Here is a 23,241-nt window from a genome sequence, read left to right as displayed (position 1 = left end):
GAGGTCAATTCTTGCTCTCTCTTCTGGACCCTGCCCCGGCCGAGTCACCTCCTGCCGAGGAGAATTTTCATTTTAAATCTGAACTTCCTCGTGTTCAATCTCAGCACGAGATCTCCAAATTGCGGTGGAGCCCTTCGTTTATTGTTTTGATCCTATCCAATTTCTGTGGACTTTTGGCAAACAACGAAAGTTGATCTCTGGGGCCTCCGAGACTAAATTTTCAGATGACAAGGATAAATAAATATGGCTGGACAAAACAAAGAGAAAATCCATTAACTGGGATCCCTTTTTATTATTTTTTGGGGGGATGTTAGGGCAAAATGAGGAATTCACAGAGTATAGCAGAAAGGAGTCTTTGCCTCCCCAGCATAGTTTGCCTTCTGTGTTTTCTACCCCCCATTCATATGGAAAATTAGGAGAAATTCAAAAGTTAAAAGCGGAGAATTTTGAATTTGTGGTATTGGAACAGTCATTAAAACTACTATGGTCTTACCTGAAGAGATACAAAATTAGGAAGTCACCTACATTAGAGAGAGCCTCTTCCCTGGGGCGCTGAGCAAGGTGGGAAGTAAGACTCTCCCAGCCGTAGTTTCCTAAAATGGTTTTAGGGCTTGGCTTCTAAAGCTGAGAATCTCTTCCATTTGCATTATAGCTTTTTTTCTTTTTTTTTCCCTTGTTAACCTCAATAAATTTCAGTGGCTCCTGGTTATTTTTAGGATTAAATATAAAATTGATGTCTGGCTTTCCAAGGTCTTTCCTCACCTGGATCCTTTCCAGGCTTCCTCCTTCCCATGTAGCTTCACGTGATTCTTTACCTTTTCACAGATTGTTCTCCATGCCTGGAATTCTCTCCTCTCCCCCTTGGCTCCTCCTCATGGATTAACTTTCTTTAAATCTTCCTTCACTCTGAGACTTCCTCCAATTTCCCCTGTGAGAGTGTGTGTGTGTGTGTGCACTTGTGCATACACTGGTATACACACATATGTACAGGCACACAGTAGGTGCTTCTCTGGCTCGTCTGATACGTGACATGGCTACAGGCACATAGTAGGTGCTTAATGTCTCTTGACTAGATTCTGCTGAAATACAAAGGGACAGTGAGTTTCTTTGAGTGATAGCTAACATTTCAATAGGACTCTAGGGTGCAGCTGGTGAGATAAGGACAGGACTGGTAGGGGAGGGGGCCTCCCGCCGTGGGGGTGAGCCTCAGATAAGATAAAGCTGTGAAGCGCTTGCAAACCCCAAAGCTTCGTGTAGCTATTGCGTGTTGATCGGGAGGTCACCAGCAGCTGGGAGGCACAACCTGAATTCAGATCCAGCCTTAGACCCGTCCTGGCTGCCTGCCCGGGGCATGTCGCGGCTGGTTATTTGCCTCAGTTTCCCCATCTGTACAAGGAGCTGGAGAAGGAAATGGCCACCCTCTCTAGGATCCCGGCCGATCGCTTCTTAGCTGCGTGACCCCGGTCACGTCACGGTTCCCTGCGTGCCTCAGTTTCCCCATCTGTAAAGGGGGCCGGGTCCAGGGGGAGCCCGGGAGCCAGAGGAGGCTGATCGGAGGCCGACGCAGAGCAGGCCCGGGCATCGCTCCTCCCGGTCCTGCGGCCCGCGCGCCGGGGCAAGCCCGGGGCCGGGAGGCTGCTCCCCGCTCGCCCTCATTCTCAGCCCCGCCCTGCTCTGCCCCCGTTTTTGAGGGCGGTAGACTTGTGGTTATTCTGGAAAAGTCCCGGAGACTGGCAGGAAGCAGACTCTGCCAGCGTTCCCAGGAGTGGGAGCCCCAGGCTCGGCCCCACGGGGAGCGTGCGGGCCGGAGAGGCTCCGGGAGAGGCGCCTGCCTACCCCCTTCTCGCCGCCTCCCGGCTTCCCTCACCTTCCCCCTTAAAGCCTTTCATCTGTGGCTCACCCCTAGCTCATCCCACCAGTCTCCCGTTTGTACCGAGTGCTTTGCACGTGACCTCGGAGGCGAGGACTTGTACGGTGCCTGACACCGTAAGCGCCTAATTAATGCTGGTGAACTTTGCCGAGCGCTTCACAAAGATCCGGCGCTTGCAACCACCCTGGGAGATGTTATTATCATCCCCAACTTTGCAGCCTGGGAAGGCGAGGATTCAACAATGATAACGAGCATTTAGCGAACGCTTCACGATTTCCCAAGCGCTTTAAGGTGTAATTCTCCACAGAACTCCGTGTTTCAGGTAGGCGCGTGAGGCTGCCCAGGTGACACGTCTTCTACCCCCCCCCCCCCCTTTGCCTTTCTGCGTTTCTCCTCCCCGTCAGGGGCGTGGCCTGGCCGGGGACGCCCCGGAGGGGGTCGGAAAAAGCGATAACTACACTTCCCAGCATGCCTCGGGCTCCCGGCGCGTCCCTTTATTGGCCGGCGAGAGCCGACACGCCGTGTTTTGACTCGGGCGGATCACGTGCCTCCTTTGTTGTGAGCTCTAGCCTGCGAGCGAGGGGGCAGGAGACGCCGCCGGGAAAGGGAAGGCGGACGCGACACCGCGTTCGCCAGCCGCTGCCGGGGGAGCGTTGACGCCGGGCCAGCGGGGTGCCGCCGTACCCGAGAGGTAGCCGGGGACCGTGAGTCCGCGATCCGCCCAAAGGTGGGGGAGAGAACGGCCCTGGTTTCGGCAGCCGCTGGCGGGGAGCGAGGTGTGGGGCCTCGGGGCCAGCAGGGCGGGAGGGGGCCGGCTGCAGCGCCGGCCGGGACGCGGGGCCGGGGCGCGTGAGGCGCGTGCGGGCCTAGAGACGATGCTGCCCCCGTGACGCGGAGCTCAACCCCGGACCATTCTCCCCCCCAGTCCCTGCTCCCCACTAAGGCGAGGGTCGGGTCCCGAATTTTCTGGGCCCGGGCCTGGGTCCCTATCCCGGAAGGTAGCTCCCAGTGCAGTGGGAAACTATACGGCGCCCCGTCACCTGACAGTGACCCCCTCCCCCTTCTCCCGGCTTTTGTTTGTTTACGGCTGCGCTCGGCGAGACTGCCTCGGGAGCCGAGTTCCTGAGGCGGGGGTGGGCGTAGGGATGGGGGAGGGGGAGGGGGAGGTGACTCCCTCTCGAAGCCCCGCCTTCCTCTTTCTGCCCGTTGTCTCTCTTCCTTCGGGCTCCGCTATCTTTACCCGGCTTGCGGGCCTCGGGCTAGGGCGTCGGGGACTGGCTGCAGGGACGGCTGGTGGGCGGGGCTGTGGGGAAGCCTCCGTGAGCCGATTGGACGGCCTGTCTCTAGGGCTCTCCCTCCTCCTCTTGCGCCTTCGCCCGCCCCCTGAAGGTGACCTGGAGGACGCGCGCGCGCTCGCCCCTCCCCCTGCTGTCGGGACAGTTAGTTGTCATGAGCAAGCGGCGCGCGCGCCCGCGGGAGGGCTGCCAGCCGAGAATGGCCATGACCTGGCCGTGACCCCTCTCCCCCTTGGGCCACTGGGTCTGCCGAGGCGGCGGCAGCGCAGGGACTCGACTCTTTGCGCGCTTCCACTTCGAGGCTCTGGGCCCGAGTTCGAATCTCGGCCCTGCCGCTTTCGGCCCGCGTGCCCCTGGGTAAGTGTCGTCCCTGCGCTGGGCCTCGGTTCCCTTCTGTGAAAAACGGGGGGAGGAGGCACGAGTTGGGCTCCAGAGTGTCAGCTTCCTTCTAGGGCAGATACCTAGTGTGTGCGGACCCCGGCCCAGGTAAGGGACTGGGGGGGGGGCGCAGTGTCCTTCTGACCCCGGCTTTGGCAGCCTGGTTGGGGGGGGGGACTGGGGAGGACTCCATCGGGGAGAAGTTCCGTCGTGACCTAGCCCTGCACGGGGGAAGGATCGAGATCTAACCGAGGGAGAGAAAGAGTCCTGAGGGGGTGAGTTAGCCAGGATACGTCTGACTGGTATAAACAGGAAGAAGCTTCGAGCTGTGAAATCGCACCCCTCCCCCACCGGGCCTCTGGGCTGGCTTCTGGCCAAGTTCAAACCTCCGTTCTTTTCAATAAACTTTTTTGTAACTTCCTTGTTTTTCTGTGATTTCCTTAAAACTCCAAAGGTCAGAGAGGAAGCGCGTGCGCTTCCAAAAAACCGTTATCGCTCTTTGCAGAGGTGGTTTTAAGCTCGAAATTCGGGGCCTCCTGTTGGGTGACAGCCTGGGGGTGGGACCCGGGGGGAGTCTGGGAGGGACTTCGGGAGAGGGGGGTGAGCTGGAGCCCAAAGGGGACCTCTTGTCCCACGCGCACACATGTATTTTGTTGTTCCGTGAAAAAAAGATTTTGTTCTGTAAGCAGCTGGTGACCTCAGACCTCTAAACTTGCATCTTTCCAGCCCCGAGAACGGAATCGCCAAATTAATTTTTTTTTTTTTTAATTCAAGATTGGGCCAAAATGTATCACCCAGTTTCCATTTACCCCCTCGGGTTTATCATTAATTAATGACTTATTAATTAATAATGATTTATTATTAAATAACAAATTATTTAAGGTTAATAAAGTTCTATTGAGAGGCCACAGGAGTGATCGGTAACTAACTGCCTTAAGAGCCAGGAAGGCCTGGAGTTAGGCCCTTTGACAGCTCTAGCTGTCTGTAATCTCGCTTCTCACTCACTAAGTGCCCCGGGCAGCTCTTAAGAAAGAAGACTCTGAAGTTGCCATTCTGTACCCATCTACTTCCCTCTGGGAGATTCTGTTTATACCAGTGAAATCACAGGAGCCCTCGGCTTTTTGTTTTTGGGGTTTTTTCTGAAGTGTTTTGTTTTTTTTTTTTTTTTTTTTTTTTGAGGTAAAAAATTGTTTTTTGACATGGTACAGATTTTTATTTTGGTTTAACTTTAAATTTTAAATTTATTTTCAAAATAATTGAATTAAGTTTTTCTTGATGAACTTAACTAAACCATAACAAAGATAACTTAAACATGCAGTTTCAACTAATTATTTTTTTTAAACTCAACTGTAGATTAGCTCATAACAATTTTGACATTACCTCTAGTTGTACTGAAAATTCAAGGTTGTAGATGAAACTTCGGGGAGAGGGAAGTCAGGGGCCTGATTAGTTCAGATAAATACAAGCTAGTTGTGGAAAACCATGGATTTAAGTAGACACCTTGGAACAGACTGGAGATTGGCCAAAGTAAACAAACCTGGCTCCTTCAGGGCACTCCCTGAACTCATTCAGAAGCTCCCAGAGTTAGTTTCCCTCCAGCTTTGGGAGGGTTCCCTGGAGCATCAGAGACCCCTCAGTGTCTGGACCAGGGGTTCTCAAACTACAGCCTGCGGCTCAGATGTGGCCACTGAGGACCGGTTATGGCAAATGGGCTGAGAGGCAGAGACAGTGTGAGCTTTTGTTTTTACTCTAGTCCGGCCTTCCACAGTCTGAGGGACAGTGAACTGGCCCCTATTTAAAAAGTTTGAGGCCCACTGGCCTGTGACCTAAGCAGAAAGGCACCGAAGGGGATCCTGGGAAAGAATTACTCAGCTTGGCATGCTGTGGGCATTAACATGATTTTCCTTGTAGCTGTTGAAGTAAAAATTATTTTAAGTTGTAATCGATCCAAGGTAGCAAGCATTTAAAACCAGTTCTTACCTTCGAAGACCTCACAGTCTCAAGTTAGAGACATGTACAGACAACTCTGTGTGTGAGATCTGTGCAGGATAAAATGGCTGTGATCTCTTGTGGAAGGTGAGGTTTTACTGGAGGCTCCAGGGAAGGCAAGAGGAGGGGGATGAGGGCCTGGCAGGGAGCTGTGCCCCACAGGTACTCCTAACCAGACCTTTCATAGAGTGGGGCACTCTAAACCATTCTTGGGAGTTGGGAAGGGGCCATTTTTTCCAGATGGAGATAGAGGTTAGGCTGTGCCCTCTTGTCTCCTTTGCATTTCAGTTTTATCCTAATGCAGTAAGATAAGACAGTCTGGCCTAGTGGATAGTGTGAACTTGGGGCAGAAGGGTCAGGAAAGATGTTTGGATCTCGCCTCTGATCCATCATTGCTGTGACCTTTGTAAATCAGTTAAATTCTGATCCTCTTACAGATGCAGCACCTTCCTCATGGGCTTGTTGTGAGCATCTACATTTACTACGATTAAGTATTATGTTAAAAATGTAGCAGTATTTGGATGTGATGTAAACACTGCTTCCCAGGAGCTGCTGCTGGGGGCCATTCTTGGTCAGACCAGGCTTGGAAGGGCCATCTCAGACAGTCCCCCATAGCTCTTTCACCTCAGAAGTCCAGGCAGATGGGGGCCACTGTGGTTTGCATCTGCTCTGGACCTGACCCAGCCAGGAGAAGAGGGAGAATGGCCAGGCAGGGAAGCTGCTTGGGTTTTAACTTTCCCCAATGTGAGAGCTGCCCTAAAATGGAATCCCTGGAATGACCTGGCCGGAGAACCTTAGCCCCGAGATGAGACCTCAGCTAACTCATCTCCTTGTAGGGCAGGCCAGAATTAGAGCAGCCTGTGGGAGTGAGAGGGGGCACAGTAAGATTGCTCCTAGCCTTAGCCCCCAAATCCTAAGAACAATGTGCACATTTATGTATTCCTAGACACACACACACACACTCTCACACATTGTCACTGGTATAGATCTGAACTCTTGGCATAAACTCCCTAGAATGTCCTACATTTGAACCTCTAAGATTCAGTGCATAACGAATGTTCTATTCATAGATTCTTGGCTTCGAAACTCAAGCCTGTGAGACTTGTGAGTCTCTTGTGCCCAATCCAAGATGCTGAGCTTTTCTCTGAGCCTTTTCTGCCTTCCCCCAAAGGCCCGCTGGCTTACAGGGTCAGGAAGGATGAAACTGAATGAATCCTTATAGAGTTTAACATCACAATCTGTTCATCACCACATGCAGCAAATAGGTGTGAGAGTGTGTGGTAGTCATCACCAAATTTGGGAGGTATTTGACAGCAGATGAAATTCAGCTGAAGCTTGGCTTTTTCCCCCCAAGGTTCTTGAGATGTTCCATAATTTGTTTAAAAAAAAAAGTTTTTTAAAGTTATACAATATATTTTATATAATATAGTTTTTAAAAATATGTATTATATAAACAAATTACAAGTTGCACAATACAGAGAAGTTTAGATTATGCACATTTAAGAGGGACTTAGGAGGCCAACCTGAAAAGAAAAGCAGATATAACTGCATTCTACATTTGGCATTGCACAGACTGTTGGTATTTTTAATTGAGTGAAATATTAATATTTAAATAAATTGAACTGTAATGATTTTCTTTTTTTTTCTTTAAATTTAATAAAATTATTCCTAGAAACTCCAAAGTAGAGGTGACATAAATCATTAGTCCCAGAGACTTGAGATGTGGTCTTGCTCATGGACTGTCCATCTCAAGGAGCACTTATTAAGCTACTGCTGTGTTTCAGGCAGTATGCTATGGCACTAATGAATACAAGGACCCAGAATGAAACCGTCCCTCCTCTGAATTAGCTTCCATCAGGGAGGGAGGCAGCATCATACATTGACCACAACTGGGATGTATCAAGGACAAAGGATCCCTTCTCAGGAGTGTGATTGATTTGGGTGATTTGGTTTGGATTTTGAGTCTGATGTGAGACTGCATCAAAGGAAAATGCTCCTTCATCAGCACAGATCTCTGCTGTACAGCTTGGTCTTAGGGAACTACCTGGACTGCTGAGAGGTAAAGCCAAGGGCTTCAAGCTTGTTCTGCCCCCCCGTATTTCAGTATGAAATAAAAGTTTATCACCAGAGTTTTGAGGCCCTCATCCCTTCCTACAGACCATCAACCAGATTGTAGAGGAGAAAGAACCTAGTTCATGGAGAGAGTCCTTGAGTTGGTAAAATTCCAGATCCCTTAAGTCAGTCAGCAAGCATTTATTAAGTATCCATTGAGTGGAGTCCCTCTATTGAGTCCTGGGGCCACAAAAACAGGCCTCGAGGAGTTTACCTGGTGGTGTGGGAGACAGCCTGTTATTACATGAGCATATGTTCTGTATTCATATATTTTGTATGAACATAGGCCAAGAGGATTTGAGGTTAAGGAAGGAAGGGAAAAGGAAAGTCCCCAACATATCCGCTGGAGAAGCATTGTGGGCCCCAGAGCTGAAGAGTTTCTCATTTCAGCATCACTCCTGCCAATTATTGACATATTGGATATAATTAATTTTATCTCTGGTTTAAGAAATATTACCCCAGGGCAAAACTTGTAAAATAAACCTTTGAAACTAAACTGATATTCAAGATAACAAAAAACTGCGGTTGCTTTAGAGCAGGGGTTCTCAAACTGTGGCCCACGGGCCAGATGCGGCCAGCTGAGGACATTTATGCGGCCCGTCGGGTTATGGCAAATGGGCTGAGGAGACAGAGTGTGAGTTTTTGTTTTTACTACAGTCCGGCCCTCCCACAGTCTGAGGGACAGTAAACTGGCCCCTATTTAAAAAGTTTGAGGACCACGGCTTTAGAGAGATAGTAATATTTTAGTAGTATTGTTCCAACCATAAATATAAAGAAACTGGTTTGTGATTGTATTACTCAAAATATTTTTAGCTATATTTGACATAGCATATAATACAACTTTTTTAGGAAATGATTCCAAATAGCTTCCTTAGGGAGCCCACAGCACCAGAACTAGAGTCAGAAAAAGAGCTGCATTCAAATCTTCCCTTAGACACTTACTAGAAGAAAATGGCAAACCACTTTGTTGTCTTTGGGGGGGGGGGGAACCTCCACATGGGGTCAGGAAAAGTCAAGACAACTGAAAATGACTGAGCAACAACAATAGCAAAGTGATGTGCTGGTGGTGGCAGCTGACTTCTTTTGTGTTTCATTTTAGGTGAAGAACATTACCACAAATATTTGGCTCTGTGACTTTGTGCATGAATCCTAACAAAGGTATTTATAAAATAGATAATTTTGAAATTTTGTCATCAAGGAAATTTCCGTCATCCCCTTTGTCACCCAAAGTATTTTTAGAAAAATAGCTATTCTGTTTTTAAATATCTCAAAGGCATTTCCACATTCTTTTTAATAATCTGTAGATTTTAATTCTTATTCATTTGTCTGTCTTAAAGTCACTCCTGTTTAATTTTAAAAGAATTTCTTCTATTCACTTTTGAAATCCTATTTGTCAACACTATTTGAGCTGACTCAGGCTGCTGGGCTCCAGAGACATCTAAAATGAGAATCCTGACTGTCAGAGGACTTTTTTTCTCCTTCTTGAGATTGAATGTACTTCTCCCCTGTTCCTGCTGCTTCTGGGACATTGCTACCCCCTTGCCAGAAAGTTCCGAACTTGACTCTGAAAGTGACACACTTTTCTCGGGGCACAGCGAGAGAGAGATTCTTCTTCCATCTCTACCCCCATCTTACTTCCTCCTCAGGGACCTGATTGCTTCACCCATAAGATTCTCCTGCTATTAGAATTACAGTTTTGTTAAAAACCCACAGGATGTGACTTTCCTAATCTCAGTTCAATTCCTATATATAGATGTGTATCTCTCTTTTTATTTATATATATACACACACACACCTATATATGTATGTAGACATATATATATATATGTGTATATACATATGTATGTTTGTGTATATATGCGCACACATACATGTTAGTTTATATATACATATCTCACGAGCTTTTTTTGTTTCATGCAAGATGTCCAAAAACTATTTTTTATCTTTGATTGCTAACTTGATTAAATAATTCCCCCATATCCCATGCAATCCTCTTATCTCCCTAGACAACATCTCCTTACTCAGACACACACAGGTACCCACTACGCTGGCCACACTGGCCTTCTGACCCTCACCCGAGTGCCTTGCACTGTCCCATTCCTTCATTAAATATTCCCTGAGGCCCTAGTCAGTAACCTTCCACCCTCTGCCCATCCCACCCTTGTGCATTGCTTGGTAGTAGTATGTGGGAGGATAGTGTCCTTCCTGGCTGATGTAAGCTCCTCGAGGGTAGGAGCTGCCTTATATCTGGCACTGGGCACATGCTGACAGGAAGCTTATTGATGAAGTGTCATGCTTGAGATATTGGTGAAGGTTCAGAATGCCCTTTGGGGTCACTGGACTTCCTCCGGGGTTTGTGTTTGTTGTTTCAGCCTTCATGTTCTTTGATTTTCTGGATTTTGGGGGGCTACCCATTGCTGTGATTTATTTGAGTGCATTTAGAAGAAAATATACATGTCTTTTTTAGATGGTTTAAATATACTTGCAGTTTTATATTTTTAGAACTTGAGTACAGTCTAGATTTTTTAGTGTTCTTGTTCATCTTTGCCCAGCCAGGCGTGGTAGTACACGACCCTGGTAATTGCTGCTTTTGGAAGGTAGGGGGGGTCTTCTGTCTGAAAGTCCTGACCCAGAGGCTCAGCAGGCTGCCTAGGGAGAGGAGAAGCAGTACAGATGGGAAATAGAGAAAGTTAGAGCTTCAGCTCCATTCTGAAGTGGGGTTGAGGGGCCGAGTCATGGCCAGCTGCTGCATCTTCGGCCTGCGAGTGAGAAGAGGAGCCAGGCTCAAAAAAGAGCAAAATGGTATTTGTGACAACTCTGATGTAAGTCACTCATAGTAAATCTTGTTCCCTTATCTTTTATGTAGAGAGGCAAAATAGCCCACGCTTGTCATTTAAGCAAGTAATAAAACCCAAAAAAGTAAATTTGAAAAAGCTTCTGTAACTAATGGGGGAAATGTCTTTAAATATAAAGAAGTTTGGCACTTAGTGCAACATTATTACAGGATGACAAAGCGTAATACTCAGCCCTGATTCCAGAGGACTGAGAATGGAGGCCAGAACCCACTTCCTGAGTGAAAGTTGATGAAAACAGGGAAGAAGGCATAATGTTTTGGATAAATCTGAGGTTTTTGTTAGTCTTGGGATTTTGTGAAGTTTTTTGGAGGGGATGGGGAGGATAGATTTTTGTTACACAGGGAAAAAAAAAGTTACATTATGACTTTAGAACTTGGGCCACAGATAGCCAGTCACATTTAATGATATTTCTGTTTTCCTGTTAAAATAATACGATTATATTTCCATTGTAAACCAAAAAAAAAATAAAATAAAATGCAGCATTTGATTTAGAAGGGAAATCCGTAGCCCTCTAGCTGACTTAGGCTCAAAAAGAAGGAAGCCCTAATCTAAAGGACCCAACAAATGGTACTTGAGCCTCTGGCCTGGAAAATGGCCAAGGAAGGGGACGCCGCACCTCTCATTGAAACCCATTCCATTTTTGGGTAGTTGATTTCTCTGTCATCAGTGACCATCATTCTAGCAAAGGTTCTAGTCTTTCTTTGATTTTTTTTTTTTTTCTTGTAGCTCTTTAAACAAGGCAAAGCCTTCTTTTCACTGTCCTTCGCTTTTCTTTCAGCTTTAGCTCATTCTGTAAGCCCTAGCAATCCCGAGGGCATTTTAAGCCACACTTTAGATTGTTTTTTTTTTTTGTGTTACCTGGCCTTGATTATATTTTCTGTTCATTTCACTATAAAATCTTAGCTTCGTTGATGAGTTCCTTTTGTACCTTACTGGAGTCTCTTCAGATCAATCCCATTTTGTTCCATCATTGGAGTTGTATGGCTGAATTCCTCTGAAGCATTTTCTTTCTTCCATAAGGTCTTAACCATCTTTCCCTGAAATTGGCTTTGGAACCTTTCCCCAAATCTAGGGTGCACATCACTATGCCAGATTTTCTTTCCTGTGTTCAAAAGCCTTAGAATGGACTGATCACTTTTCCCCAGGGTGCTCATCATTTCTACTTCAGAAAGCAGATCCTTGTTTATGAGGGTCATATCCTTAATGGAATTTTCCTTTGTTAATTGTCCATCTTTTGAAGGTTAGCTGCTCTTCCCTTGGACAAGAAAATATTAGCAGATGTTGGGATAATTGGAATTTCCTTATCACCATTTTATTGTGCCTCTGTTAAGATTAGGATTTATTACCAAACTTCCCTTAAATTTCCTTTTATTCTTCTAGGTCAATAATTCTTTTTTGTTTCATGGTGAAAAGTCTTCAAAAATAGTGTTTTGAGAATCACACTCTGAGATCTGATTATCAGGATAAAATACACAGGATTAGAAGGGAAAATCATTATTATTGAAATACAGTCATCAAAAGATTTTTTAAAATAGGCTCAAAGACCTCAGACCACCTAAAAAAAGGGTTAACCTGAGGTCTTTGAATTTATTTTTCAAAATCTTTTGATGATTGTATTTGTCATCGACAACTTTTCTTTGGTCTTCACCTAAATATTCTTTCCTCATTCTTCACAGAGTTCTTTTTCTGAGAATTTCTTAATAATTATGCAATGTTATCTCATTCCTATTAAATATTTTCTTAAATTTATTCAGAAATTTCAACAGTTAGGCATGTCCTTACATTTAAAACAACGTGCCTGTCTTTAATATAGATAGAAATTGGAAATAGTTTTTCAAATATTTAGAATGGAAGGGGATGGGGAGACATACAGTCTTTCCCCCCTCCTTGATGAAATCAAATTACTTTTTAAATCGTCCCTGATGGAGAGATACAGTCATCAAAAAAAGTCAAGCTTTAAAGATTTTCAAAGAAAGTTTGTATTTTAGTTCAAATTTGTTTTAATTGGTTGAAATTTGAATTGACCTGCTTTCCCCTTTGAACTTTTACACGTTGCAATTAATGGCTGAACTATTTTTTCAGTTACCATAGAGATGAAAGCCACTCCCAAATTTTTGACTTGGCAGATTTGCAACATATTGGGCTCTTTGCTCTTTTTAGTGAATAGTGCAAGGATGAGGAATTAATCCCATGACATTTTTTGCCCTGGTTAGGGCAGGCTCATAGGATCGTAGTGTGAGAGCTGGAAAGGACCAGAGAGACTAATTTGAGAAACTGAGGCTTATATGTGTTTTCCTGTCAAAGGAAGGTGGCGTACAAGATGGCCTCGGAGGTCCTTTCCAGACCTATCAGTTCCACTAGTAGATGGGGGAGACCCCCCCCCCAGTAGTTGTCCAAGCCTGTGATTCAATTCTGAATATAAGCTCAGTTTGGCCATGTTTTTGGTCCAAGGTTCTAGATACGTTGTAGTGCTCAGGCCCTTTACTCTCCGAATAACTACTTATATAGTTGAAATTAACCCTTCTTCTCTTCCCTTTTGCATGTAGGAGCTCCAGAAACAAATGATAATTCTTTTTTATCTTCATTTTACCCGCTTAAAAACAACCAGAGGCTTCTGAGCTCTGCTAGAGAACAACATGCCAAGATTAAGAGGAAGCAGTGAGAGATGAAAGTCTGGATGGGTTTTGGTTGTTAGATCTGTGTGTCAGGGATGTCTCCTGCTGTCTTCAGTGTTCCCTAGAATCCATTCCCCATCCAGTGCTGTTTCTGTGCAGAATCAGAAAGAAGGAGATCTGGGAATGGCTCTCTAGCTGAATTGCCCTGGAGGGCAGGGACTTTGTTTTAGTGCAGCTGCTTATGCCAGCCTGGCTCTGGAACTGAGAGGGACTTTCTTGGCCTTCTAGTCTCTTCTCATTTGCAAATTAGGGAACTGAGGCCCCAGGCCTCGGCTGATTTACCCCACTCTCACTAGTGATCTGGTAGCTTAGAGGTGCTTTTGGGGAGCCTTTTCTACCCAGCAGCTGCTTGGGATGTTAAGGCTCATGGCCAATAGGTGGCCGAGTCAGTGCTTGGCAAGTGGGCAGGGCCATGGGGACAGTTAGACCTGTGGAGGAGGGAGAAAGGCAACCCAGTCAACCAACCTTTAAGTAATAAGTCCCTGATAGTCACCAGAAACTGGGAATACAAAGCCATGAATGTGGCCTTGGATCCTTTCAGGGAGACTGGGGATGAGTCTGTTTAGAATCGAATAGATGCAGGCTTGTTGGTTCTATTTCTGCTAGAAATAATTGTGTCACTTTGTACTTCCTTCAGAAGAGCCCTCGGCCCTCCAGAGAACTTGGAGCGGTTATGCTAGCAGTTCATCCTGACCCTTTCTGTAGTCCCCCTGTGAGACAGGACACTTTCAAGAGGAGAGCAGCCACTTCTAGACAGGGCAGGGCTGTTCTCAGAAACGGAAAGAAAGGGGCTTTTAGGGGCACACAGCCCACATGTTTCAGAGCTGGGTCTGCTTGGGACTGAGCTGTGGCTGCCTTTCAGGGAGAACAGACAAAGTAGGGGGATCCGTGAATGCTCAGGATCTGAATCTTCTTCACTATAAATCATGGAGTGCTCAGGGTGCTGTGATTTCTTTAGTGGGTGTGCTGCTCCAGCTGACACAAGGTGGTGAGGTTTTCCCCACTTGAGATGACTTAGAGTTTGCTCCATCCAAGAACAAATGTCATCCCTAGGGGCCATTGTTAAAGTCAGTGAGTGTTTAGGATGTGCCAAGCACTGTTCTTGATGGGCTGGGCAGCACGAAGACCTTGCCCTCAGTAGGCATATGGTAGGGAAAAACCATGTACACAAAAAAAAGTGAATAGAAAATACTGACAATGTAAATGGCGTTTAAACCCTAGACAAGTCTATATCTTAGTTTCCTTATCTATAAAATGAAGGGGTGAGGTTTGATGACTTGTAAGGGCCCTTGTGTGGTTTCAGGAGGAGGAACAAAGCACCGGCAGCTCAGAGGGGTTGAGCCAGGCCTGTGGAGGACATAGCACTTGGGGGAGCCTTGAAGGGATTCCAGGGACAGCCTCCTGTGAACGTGGCTCACCTGGTCCTTGCATGTCTATCTGTCATTGATACTTTGGCAGAACAAGCTCTCTTCCATGCTTGGTCAGCATGAGTTAGTCTGAGAACTGTGGGATCTCTCTACACCCCACATGAAGGCATACAGGAGTTTGAGTGGCTGAACAATAACCCACGATGATTTAAAGAGAGAGAAGGTCATGGCCTCACGTTAGGACGGGTCATTTTTGAGTGTAGCCTTTGATTCTATTATTAGTTATGACAAAGCAGTCATTTTTAAAAACGTAGTTGTTTTCTTACTATTCAGAAATGTTGCCTTTTTTCCCCCACTTTTAGGAAGGAAGAACAGTTTTAGCAGGCCTTTCTCCCAAGGACATAGCCAGCTGATGTAACCATGGTACTCATCCTGGGCCGCAGACTGAACAGAGAGGATCTTGGGGTGCGCGATTCCCCAGCCATTAAGCGTAAAGTGTTTGAAATGGACCCCAAATCTCTCACAGGCCATGAGTTTTTTGACTTTTCCTCAGGATCCTCCCATGCTGAAAACATACTCCAGATCTTCAATGAGTTCCGAGACAGCCGCTTGTTCACCGACGTCATCATCTGTGTGGAAGGGAAGGAGTTCCCGTGCCACCGAGCCGTCCTCTCGGCCTGCAGCAGCTACTTCCGAGCCATGTTCTGTAATGACCACCGAGAAAGCCGGGAGATGCTGGTGGAGATCAACGGCATTCTGGCTGAAGCCATGGACTGCTTCCTGCAGTACGTCTACACCGGCAAGGTCAAGATCACCACCGAGAACGTCCAATACCTCTTTGAGACTTCGAGTCTCTTTCAGATCAGCACCCTGCGGGACGCCTGCGCCAAGTTCTTGGAGGAACAACTGGATCCTTGCAACTGCCTTGGGATTCAGCGCTTTGCCGACACACACTCCCTGAAGACCCTTTTCACCAAATGTAGGAACTTTGCTCTGCAGACTTTTGAGGACGTGTCTCAGCATGAAGAATTCCTGGAGCTTGGTAAAGACGAACTCATTGATTACATCGGTAGCGATGAGCTGGTGATTGGCAAGGAGGAGATGGTCTTTGAAGCCGTCATGCGCTGGGTGTATCGCGCAGTTGACCTGAGAAGGCCACTGTTGCAGGAGCTGCTGACCCACGTGAGACTCCCTCTCTTACATCCCAACTACTTTGTGCAGACTGTCGAAGTGGACCAACTGATCCAGAATTCTCCCGACTGTTACCAGCTGCTGCACGAAGCCAGGCGGTACCACATCCTTGGAAACGAGATGATGTCACCAAGGACGAGGCCACGAAGGTGAGCAAAGTCCTAAAATCAATTGTGCTTCTGATGTTAGACCCAGGGTAACTTTGGCCAAGTCACATAACTGTCCTCAACTTCAAACTTCCTCCCTAGAGGGACTTAGAGATCTAAGGCTGGGCCTCAGTTTCTTTATCTGTAAAATGATGGGATGGACGCGATGGCCTCCATGCCCCTTCCAATCTAGATCTGTCCACCTTTGATTCTAAGAAGGAGTAAAGTCATTTCTGTAGATAAAAGTCTTGATGCCTTCAGTTAGGTCTTTATTTGGCTTCTGGTGGGCAGCAAAAAACAAGCCACTAAATATAGTGTTTGGTGATTTCCCATTATAGCAAGTTGTTCCAAAGGTTAGAAAGCAAACACAGAAGCTTTTTTTCTGCTATAGAGAACAACAGGTGTCTATCCCAGAAGCAGGCCCAGCTTCCCTGGGCGTTGTCCATGGTGAAGTAAAAGGGGGACTCCATTTTAGATGGTCCCCATTATAACTGCTTTGAAATTTTCTTGTCACAGTTTACATTGACAGTGTGTACTAGGTAAATGTTACTTTGTTTTATCCTCACAAGCAGCCTGGGAGACGGGTACTTTTATGATCCCTATTTTACTGATGATGCAATTGAGGCAAACAAAAATCTTAAGTTATGTGTCATGGCAGCAAAGGAATAGGGAAGGGGACAGGAGGAGAGCTGGGGGACAAGTTGGGGACACAGCAGCATTGATTCATAGTATAGCAGGCACCATGCTAAGCACTGGGGGTACGAAGAAGAGTAAAGGAAGCCCATCCCTTCAGTCTTAAGGGAGACCACACACAAACAAGATAAGCAGCAGAGGGAAGGCCCAAGCATGAAAAGAGAGGGGAACAGCTTCTGGTGGAAGGTGGGATTTTAGCTGGGAAAGGCAGGCAATGAAGATGAGGAAGAAGAGCGTTCCAGGCATGGGACAGAGGCAGTAGATGGAGTATTAGGTGTGAGGCCCTGGGTCAGGGGGAAAAGGGGAGAGTGTAAAGGGATAGAAGACGGGGGTGGAGGGGAGCGCTTGAGCAGCTTCTAGAGGCCTTCAAAAGTGAAACTTTGAGATTTTCTATGGGAAGTAAATGCCCTATTGAACTAATATCATCTGAATAAACAAAGAGCTCCTTGGCCATCCCCAGTTCGTGACGCTTCCTATTTTGTCAAGCTATTTAGGCCCTGTAGCCCTCTGGGGCTGACATTCCCCCTGATCTCGGGGTCACACAGTCCTTTGGTAGGTATAACACTGGCTTTGCTGAATGTACTGCAGGACAGGAGAGAAGGAGACACAGGATATGGGAAAGCCTTTGTAAGCACAGGGGTTCTCAAACTATGGCCCGTGGGCTAGATGTGGCTGCTGAGGACATTTATGTGGCCGCCAGGTTATGGCAAATGGGCTGAGGGGTAGAGACAGTGTGAGATTTTGTTTTTACTATAGTCCGGCCTCCAACAGTCTGAGGGACAGTGAACTGGCCCCTATTTAAAAAGTTTGAGGACCGCTGCCATAGAGCATCATGCCAGTTTAAGTCACTTGCATAAGGATTTCTTAAACTCTTCTTGTACATTAGACCTTGTAGATATAAACATGAAGTGAAAGTATTTCCTCCCTACTTAAAGGCACATACAGAGAAATGTATACAACATAATTCATTGGGGAGGAAAGGCCCTGGGAAGCAGGGTCTTCATCTTTTGGTGAATTTCCTGGCTGCTCGGGCCATTGGTCCACAGAGACCTGTGCATCCTTTTTTCAGAATCATGTTTTTAAATGCAGACAATAAAATACTGAGGAGTACAAAGGAAACCAATTATTCCAAAAAGACTATTAACAAAATATTTTTTAAAAAATAAGTTAATAGAACCTGAGATCAATAGCTCCAGATTAGAGAGATCATAAAGATTTCCCTAGAGGAGGTGACATCTGAGGGTTCTAATTGACAAAGTTAAAGAGAAAGTGTTCTAGGCACGGGTGACTCCCTGTGAGAAAAGGTAGAGGCCGGGAAGAGATTAGAGTAAGCTTTTGTTGCGGTCAACTATGACTCCTCTCAATCATGTGGAAAGTCAGGCCAAGACCTAAAGTTTCCCGCCAGTGCATTTAAAATACAATTTGATTTATAGAAACCCATTTTGTAAAACTTTGAAAAGCCCCATGTTTTTAGTAAAGTGCAATGTACCTCTTTTATTAATGAGAGAGGTCTTGTTTTCCTAATATGGCCAGAAGACTCCTGTATTGGATTGTTACTGTGTAGGAAGGCTTGGATCTTGGAGACTGTGCTGAGAAGGGAGCGTTTGGTGGGAGCCCTGGTGAGCAGGCCTTTGCCTGACCGGGCCGTGTCACCCGATGGTTGGAGGAGGGAATTCCTGGAGTTCCAGAATCTCGGACTTGGAAGAGGCTTCCGGGGCCATGTGGCCCCTAACTGAACAAGAGGAGATTCTCCCCCAGCCGGTGATCAGACGGGGTTTTGGGGGGAAGGCCTTCATCTCCTGAGGCGCCCCCTTCTTTAAACAACTCATTTCTCTGCCCCCGTTTGCTTTCATTAGAACGACTTTCCCTTTTTAGTTTTTTAAACTTTGAACCAGATAATCTCCCACAAATGTATGCATATTTCCCTACACAAAGAAGCCTGGAAAGCGCTGATTGTACACCAAAACATGCCTACTCCACATTTAGCCTATTCCTTTGAATATTCATTCAATTCAGTGTGGCAGTGCCCACATTGCCCTCCTTTGGCCTCTTATCTCCACTGTGCCCGGCTCTTCTTTCTGCTCTTTCCTTTTTTGGCATCTTTATCATTATCTCCCCCATCTCTCTCCCCAGAGTCAGAATAATAGAGTTGGAAGGAGCCCAAGAGATCACATGACTTTAGAGCCCTCATTTTGCAGGGGATGGGCAGTTCAGTGACTTATCCAGGGACATGCAACTCCTTGGATACAGTGAAGACCAGGACTCCCATCTCATCTTCAGGAAAAAAAAAATAGTTGATACTCATAGAATACTTCAAGATTTGCCAACCCCCTTGGGTGGGGGAACCAGAAATTCTGTTATCCCCATTTTATAGGTAGAGAAATCAAGGCTCAGAGGTTTGTCAAGTGCGGAAGATGGAATCTCAGCTCTCCAAGGCCAGTGCTCTTTACCCTGCCCCTGCTTCATCTCGGGGAATTCTATCATCTTGCTTCTGGGAAATCTTATCCATGCCCAGCAACATCTCAGAGCCTCACATTTCTCCTGTTGCTTTGGCTGGCTTTTTCTGGAGAAAAAAAGGAAAGAACTGGGGCATTTTCACTGTGTAAATGTCATATGGCAAAGTTTTCCTTCCTGACATGAGAAGGCCTAGCTGCGGCGGCTCCATCTCTCTGGCCTTTTGATAGAGCTTGTGAACTGTGAAAAACCTTTTATTGAATCAACAGGCTTTTTATAGCTTTAAAAGTAAAGTTTTCTAGTAAGTTTCTCAAATGTGCCAAAGTCTGAACACTCGATACTCAGAAGTGCTATAGGTCAGGCGGAGAGAAGACTGAGCCAGGAGGCCAGAGGTCCTGGAGTCAATCCTCCCGCTAGAGCTAAGACCTGGAGGCAACAGCAGCCTTTCATCAGAGTTGTAGCAGTCCTGAGAAGGCCCCGTGTGGAAGATGGATGGGAGTCGGGAGGCTTTAGGCATTGAGAGCTGTTAGGGTTTTTTGTAATCATCCAGATAAGAGACAACGAGGGCCAGGACTGGGCATGGGTGGACAGAAGGGAATGTCAGGTGGAGAGGCGTGTGGTAGAAAGACTTGGAGTTTGGTTGGACCTGTAAGATGACTAGAGGATTTTAAATGTAGAAGTTTGGAAGGCTGAGTTTGGGGAAAAAGGAGTTCTGTTTGGTTCCAGCTGAATTTGGGTAGAACATTCCTACCAGGCCGTTGGTGGGAGCAGGGCTGGCGCTCAGGCCTAACCCTGAGGCTGGATGGAAGAGATCAACTAAAATTAGGTTTGAGTGGAGGAATTTTGTTTTCAGGCCAATTACTAAATATCATGCTGGGGCTCTCATTGGTCACTCTCTTCTCACCTCCCCATGTGGACATGGTCCCTGGGGGCCTTGGCTGAAGCCTGGCTGGCTCACCCTAATGGCTGTGCCTGCAAGATCTCATCTCTCTCCCAAGGGCCTAGTCCATACCTTGAACTGTCTCCATCTGGATACTTTGGAACTTGTCCACTTCCCCTAAGACTCATTCTCCCTGTTATTATGGATAGCAAGGCTGGCCTTCATGAGGGCTTCCATCCTGTCTAGCCTCCCTCTGGGTGATGGGTGCTGTCTAGTCACCACCACCAGGCCCTGGGGCCCAGAGAGGGAAAATGGAGACTCGGCTTGGGCACCTCTCTTCTCTCGGGGAACCCTCTGAATTAAGCCTTGAAGGAGCAGAAGAAGGCTTGGAGGTCGGGGTAGAGGGTTTTAAGCACCTAGTTTGGCTGTGTCAGAGATGGGGAGGAGGGGGGTGACTTGAGAGAAATCATGAAGAGGAGCTGGGAGCCAGTTGGTGGGGGCTTTGTACTTTATTCTAAAGGGAATTGGGGACTATGGAAGAGTTTTGAGCAGAAGAGAATCATGGTCAAGTGCCTCTGGAGGATGCTGGAAGCAGAGGGACCAAGGCCAGATGGCTTGAGGCTCTCACCTGGTCCCATAGCCCACCTTGATCTTTGCCCATGGATGGGCCATGGCGTAGCTTAGGATAGAGCCATCTGGACAGTTGCTTCTCTTTTGCTAGGAGATTCTAAACTGGTGGATGAGATAATGTGCCTTGTTTCTTTTCTGGATCCCCCTTTGCTTCCCGAGTCCTTAATAACTTGCTCAGCTGAATCCTGTCGTCTGTGAGCAGTGGAATCCACCCAGAGAGGGCTGGCGCACACTCTGGCCTGAAGCTTCAAAGTCTGGTTATGAAGCCTTTCACTGGAAAAGGGAAAAGAAGGAACGAACAGCCCAGAGAGCTCTGATTAGCCTGGTATCCCTCCTCCCCTCCAGTACGAACAATCATCAGAGCTGTCAGATGTTAATAGCAAAGAAAGGGGTCATGGGTTAAAGGCCTATCATCCTGAAGCCCACCCCCCTCCCACTCTTGCTGGCTCAGGGCTGGGGGATGTGTCCTGCTTGTCAGTCTGGGATAGCAGCCGGCCTCTAGAGGGGAGGATGGGGGGCCTTCCTCCTCGGAGTCTAGAGTCCCGAGAAGAAGAAGCGCCCCCAAGAGCACCGTCAGCTCATCCCTGTTATTTGCTGTCAGTTACCACTCTGCCTTTCTCTAACCTAACTCTGTATTAGGCCAGGAGGAGAGGGGGGAGCAGTTGGGACATCTAATCCTCAATTACTTAGGCTTTGAAGATGTAACTTGCCCAGTTCTAGACAATAGTGGGTCTTCCAGGGCATCCAATTGACCAGGAGTCCAGCATGGGAAAAACCAGTGTTGATTTAACCGAAACATAGGTGTCCATCCTGTGACTTGGGAAATGTATTTATGTGTTTGTTTTCCTGAATTTTTTTTTTTTTTTTTATTCTTATAAGGGATTTCTCTCTGGGCAGGGAAACAAGTGGGGGTGATAAAGGCATGGGGGAAGGGAGGGTCTTTTGACAAATTAGCTATCAGGAAAAAATTAAAGAAGTAGAAATGTTCGCTCATTGGAGGAAACATTTTAAATTAGCAATAAATGACACCGTCTCCACATTATAGAACTATAGCAAGTCATGTATGATGAAATCCTTTTGTTTCCAAGCAGTGGAGACTGTCACACACACAGTTTAGTTTCCGCATGCTCTCTGACCCCTGCTTTGGGCTGGTAATGCATCTATATCTAGCAGTGCACCTCTAGAAACATAATCCTCTATGACAGGGTAGAATTCCCCGCTTTCTTTGTCCAGACTTGCCATGATGGCTTAGGTGGCAATGTGCCTGCTTAGTAGGCCTGAGTCACTGCCCGCTCTCAGAGCCCCCACAGCTCTTGGTTTAAGGTCGTTGCGGACATCTTCTTCCCCTTGTAAAAGCATAGTCCATAAACATAGACAATCCTATCTCATTTTCCCCTCCTATTCCCCCAAATCTGGGAGGCAGATAAAGAGAAGAAAATATGTAAAAGAGAGTGGTAGAAGAAAAAAATCATCGTCCCTTTTTATCTGATTTAATTATTGGATCAGCTCCCCACTCCTAGTTACCTTCTGTCCAGCTGTTAATTTCTGGGGGAACCCAGAGGAGTAACTCGTACTCTCACTTTTGCAGGTCTGTATTCAGTATCCCAACTTTGGTTGGGGGTTGAGGGAGTTTTCTGTTAGCCACTAACAAAAGTTATTGCAGTCTGACTGTAAAGCCCACCATTATTTTCTACAACTGGGCAAGTTACATCTTCAAAGCCAAAGTAATTGAGGATTAGATGTCCCAACTGCTCCCCCCTCTCCTGCTATGATGGAACAGTGAAGCTAATGTCCCGCATCCTATAGTCAAGAATCTTGAATTCGGGAATAAATGACTTTCCCTCATTTGCATCAAGTTCAAAAAAGTTCAGTGGTTTCAGTGTGTCCCAACTCTCTGTGACCCATTTGGGTTTTCTTGGCAAAGATGCTGGGGTTTCCCATTTCCTTCTCCAGGTTTCCGTCAAGATTTGGGTTCAAATCCTCTAGTGCCATATACCATTTGGATAATGCACGAACTATTTAGTCTCAATGAATGAGTGAATGAATAAATAAATGAATGGACTCCCATCTTGCCAACATTTTCACAAATCACCCTGGGCTCCTCCCTCTCTTTCACCCTCCCTATAGCTAGTCGTCTTTGCTCTGGCCATGGCTATCCCATAATGCCTTTGATGCTTTCCTTCCACCCCTCTGGCTTCCCTTAAGTCCTAATTAAAATTCAACCTTCTACAGGAAGTCTTCCCCAACCCCTTTGAATTTTCCTCTGTTAATTATTTCCTATTTATCATATACAAACATATGTATGCTTACCAAGAGTATAGCTGTTTTATATACATGTGTTTGCTTGTTCTTTTCCCCCATCTCCCATTAGATTGTGAGTTCTTTGAAGATGTGGACTGGCTTTTATGTCTTTATGCTCAGTCCCCAAGCACTTAGTAGTTGTTTAATAACATTTATTGAATAATTGATTGGACTAAGGTACCAACCCCCATCTCTCAAGGTAGGAATGTTGAACAAATAGTTGTCTGGCTGAGATGAGGCTGTCAGGAATAGGTAAGACATGAGGGAGGCCTTGGGACCCTTATGTACACCGTTGATGGATGATAAGGTGACAGGCAGGACTCATCAGGTGCAGTTCACAACCAGTCTTTAAGTCGGATTATCTCTTCCAGAACTGCCCGCAGCTCAGAGGTGCTGACTTCCCCA

At 46.5% G+C, this 23,241-nt stretch overlaps 1 protein-coding gene across 8 annotated transcripts in view; it reads left to right on the top strand.

Moving 5' to 3' along the window:
* Positions 1-1,553: 1,553 nt before the first annotated feature.
* The window catches only part of KLHL24 (kelch like family member 24), a 35,310-nt gene continuing 13,622 nt past the window's right edge, over positions 1,554-23,241 (top strand). Inside the window, exons 1-3 of one of the 8 annotated variants that reach the window (XM_074264196.1) lie at positions 1,554-2,192; positions 8,744-8,802; positions 14,904-15,881. In XM_074264196.1, the coding sequence (XP_074120297.1) occupies positions 14,962-15,881 (920 nt within the window). In that variant the 5' untranslated portion in view covers positions 1,554-2,192; positions 8,744-8,802; positions 14,904-14,961. Of the gene's footprint in view, positions 2,193-2,388; positions 2,598-3,296; positions 3,652-4,653; positions 4,723-8,717; positions 8,803-14,903; positions 15,882-23,241 lie in introns of those variants that run through there. The other 7 variants (XM_074264194.1, XM_074264192.1, XM_074264193.1 and 4 more) reach the window with 7 other exon arrangements.

The sequence above is a fragment of the Sminthopsis crassicaudata genome, chromosome 4, assembly GCF_048593235.1.
Source record: "Sminthopsis crassicaudata isolate SCR6 chromosome 4, ASM4859323v1, whole genome shotgun sequence".
Classification (NCBI taxonomy): Eukaryota; Metazoa; Chordata; class Mammalia; order Dasyuromorphia; family Dasyuridae; genus Sminthopsis; species Sminthopsis crassicaudata.
This window is presented reverse-complemented; position numbering and strand designations above follow the sequence as displayed.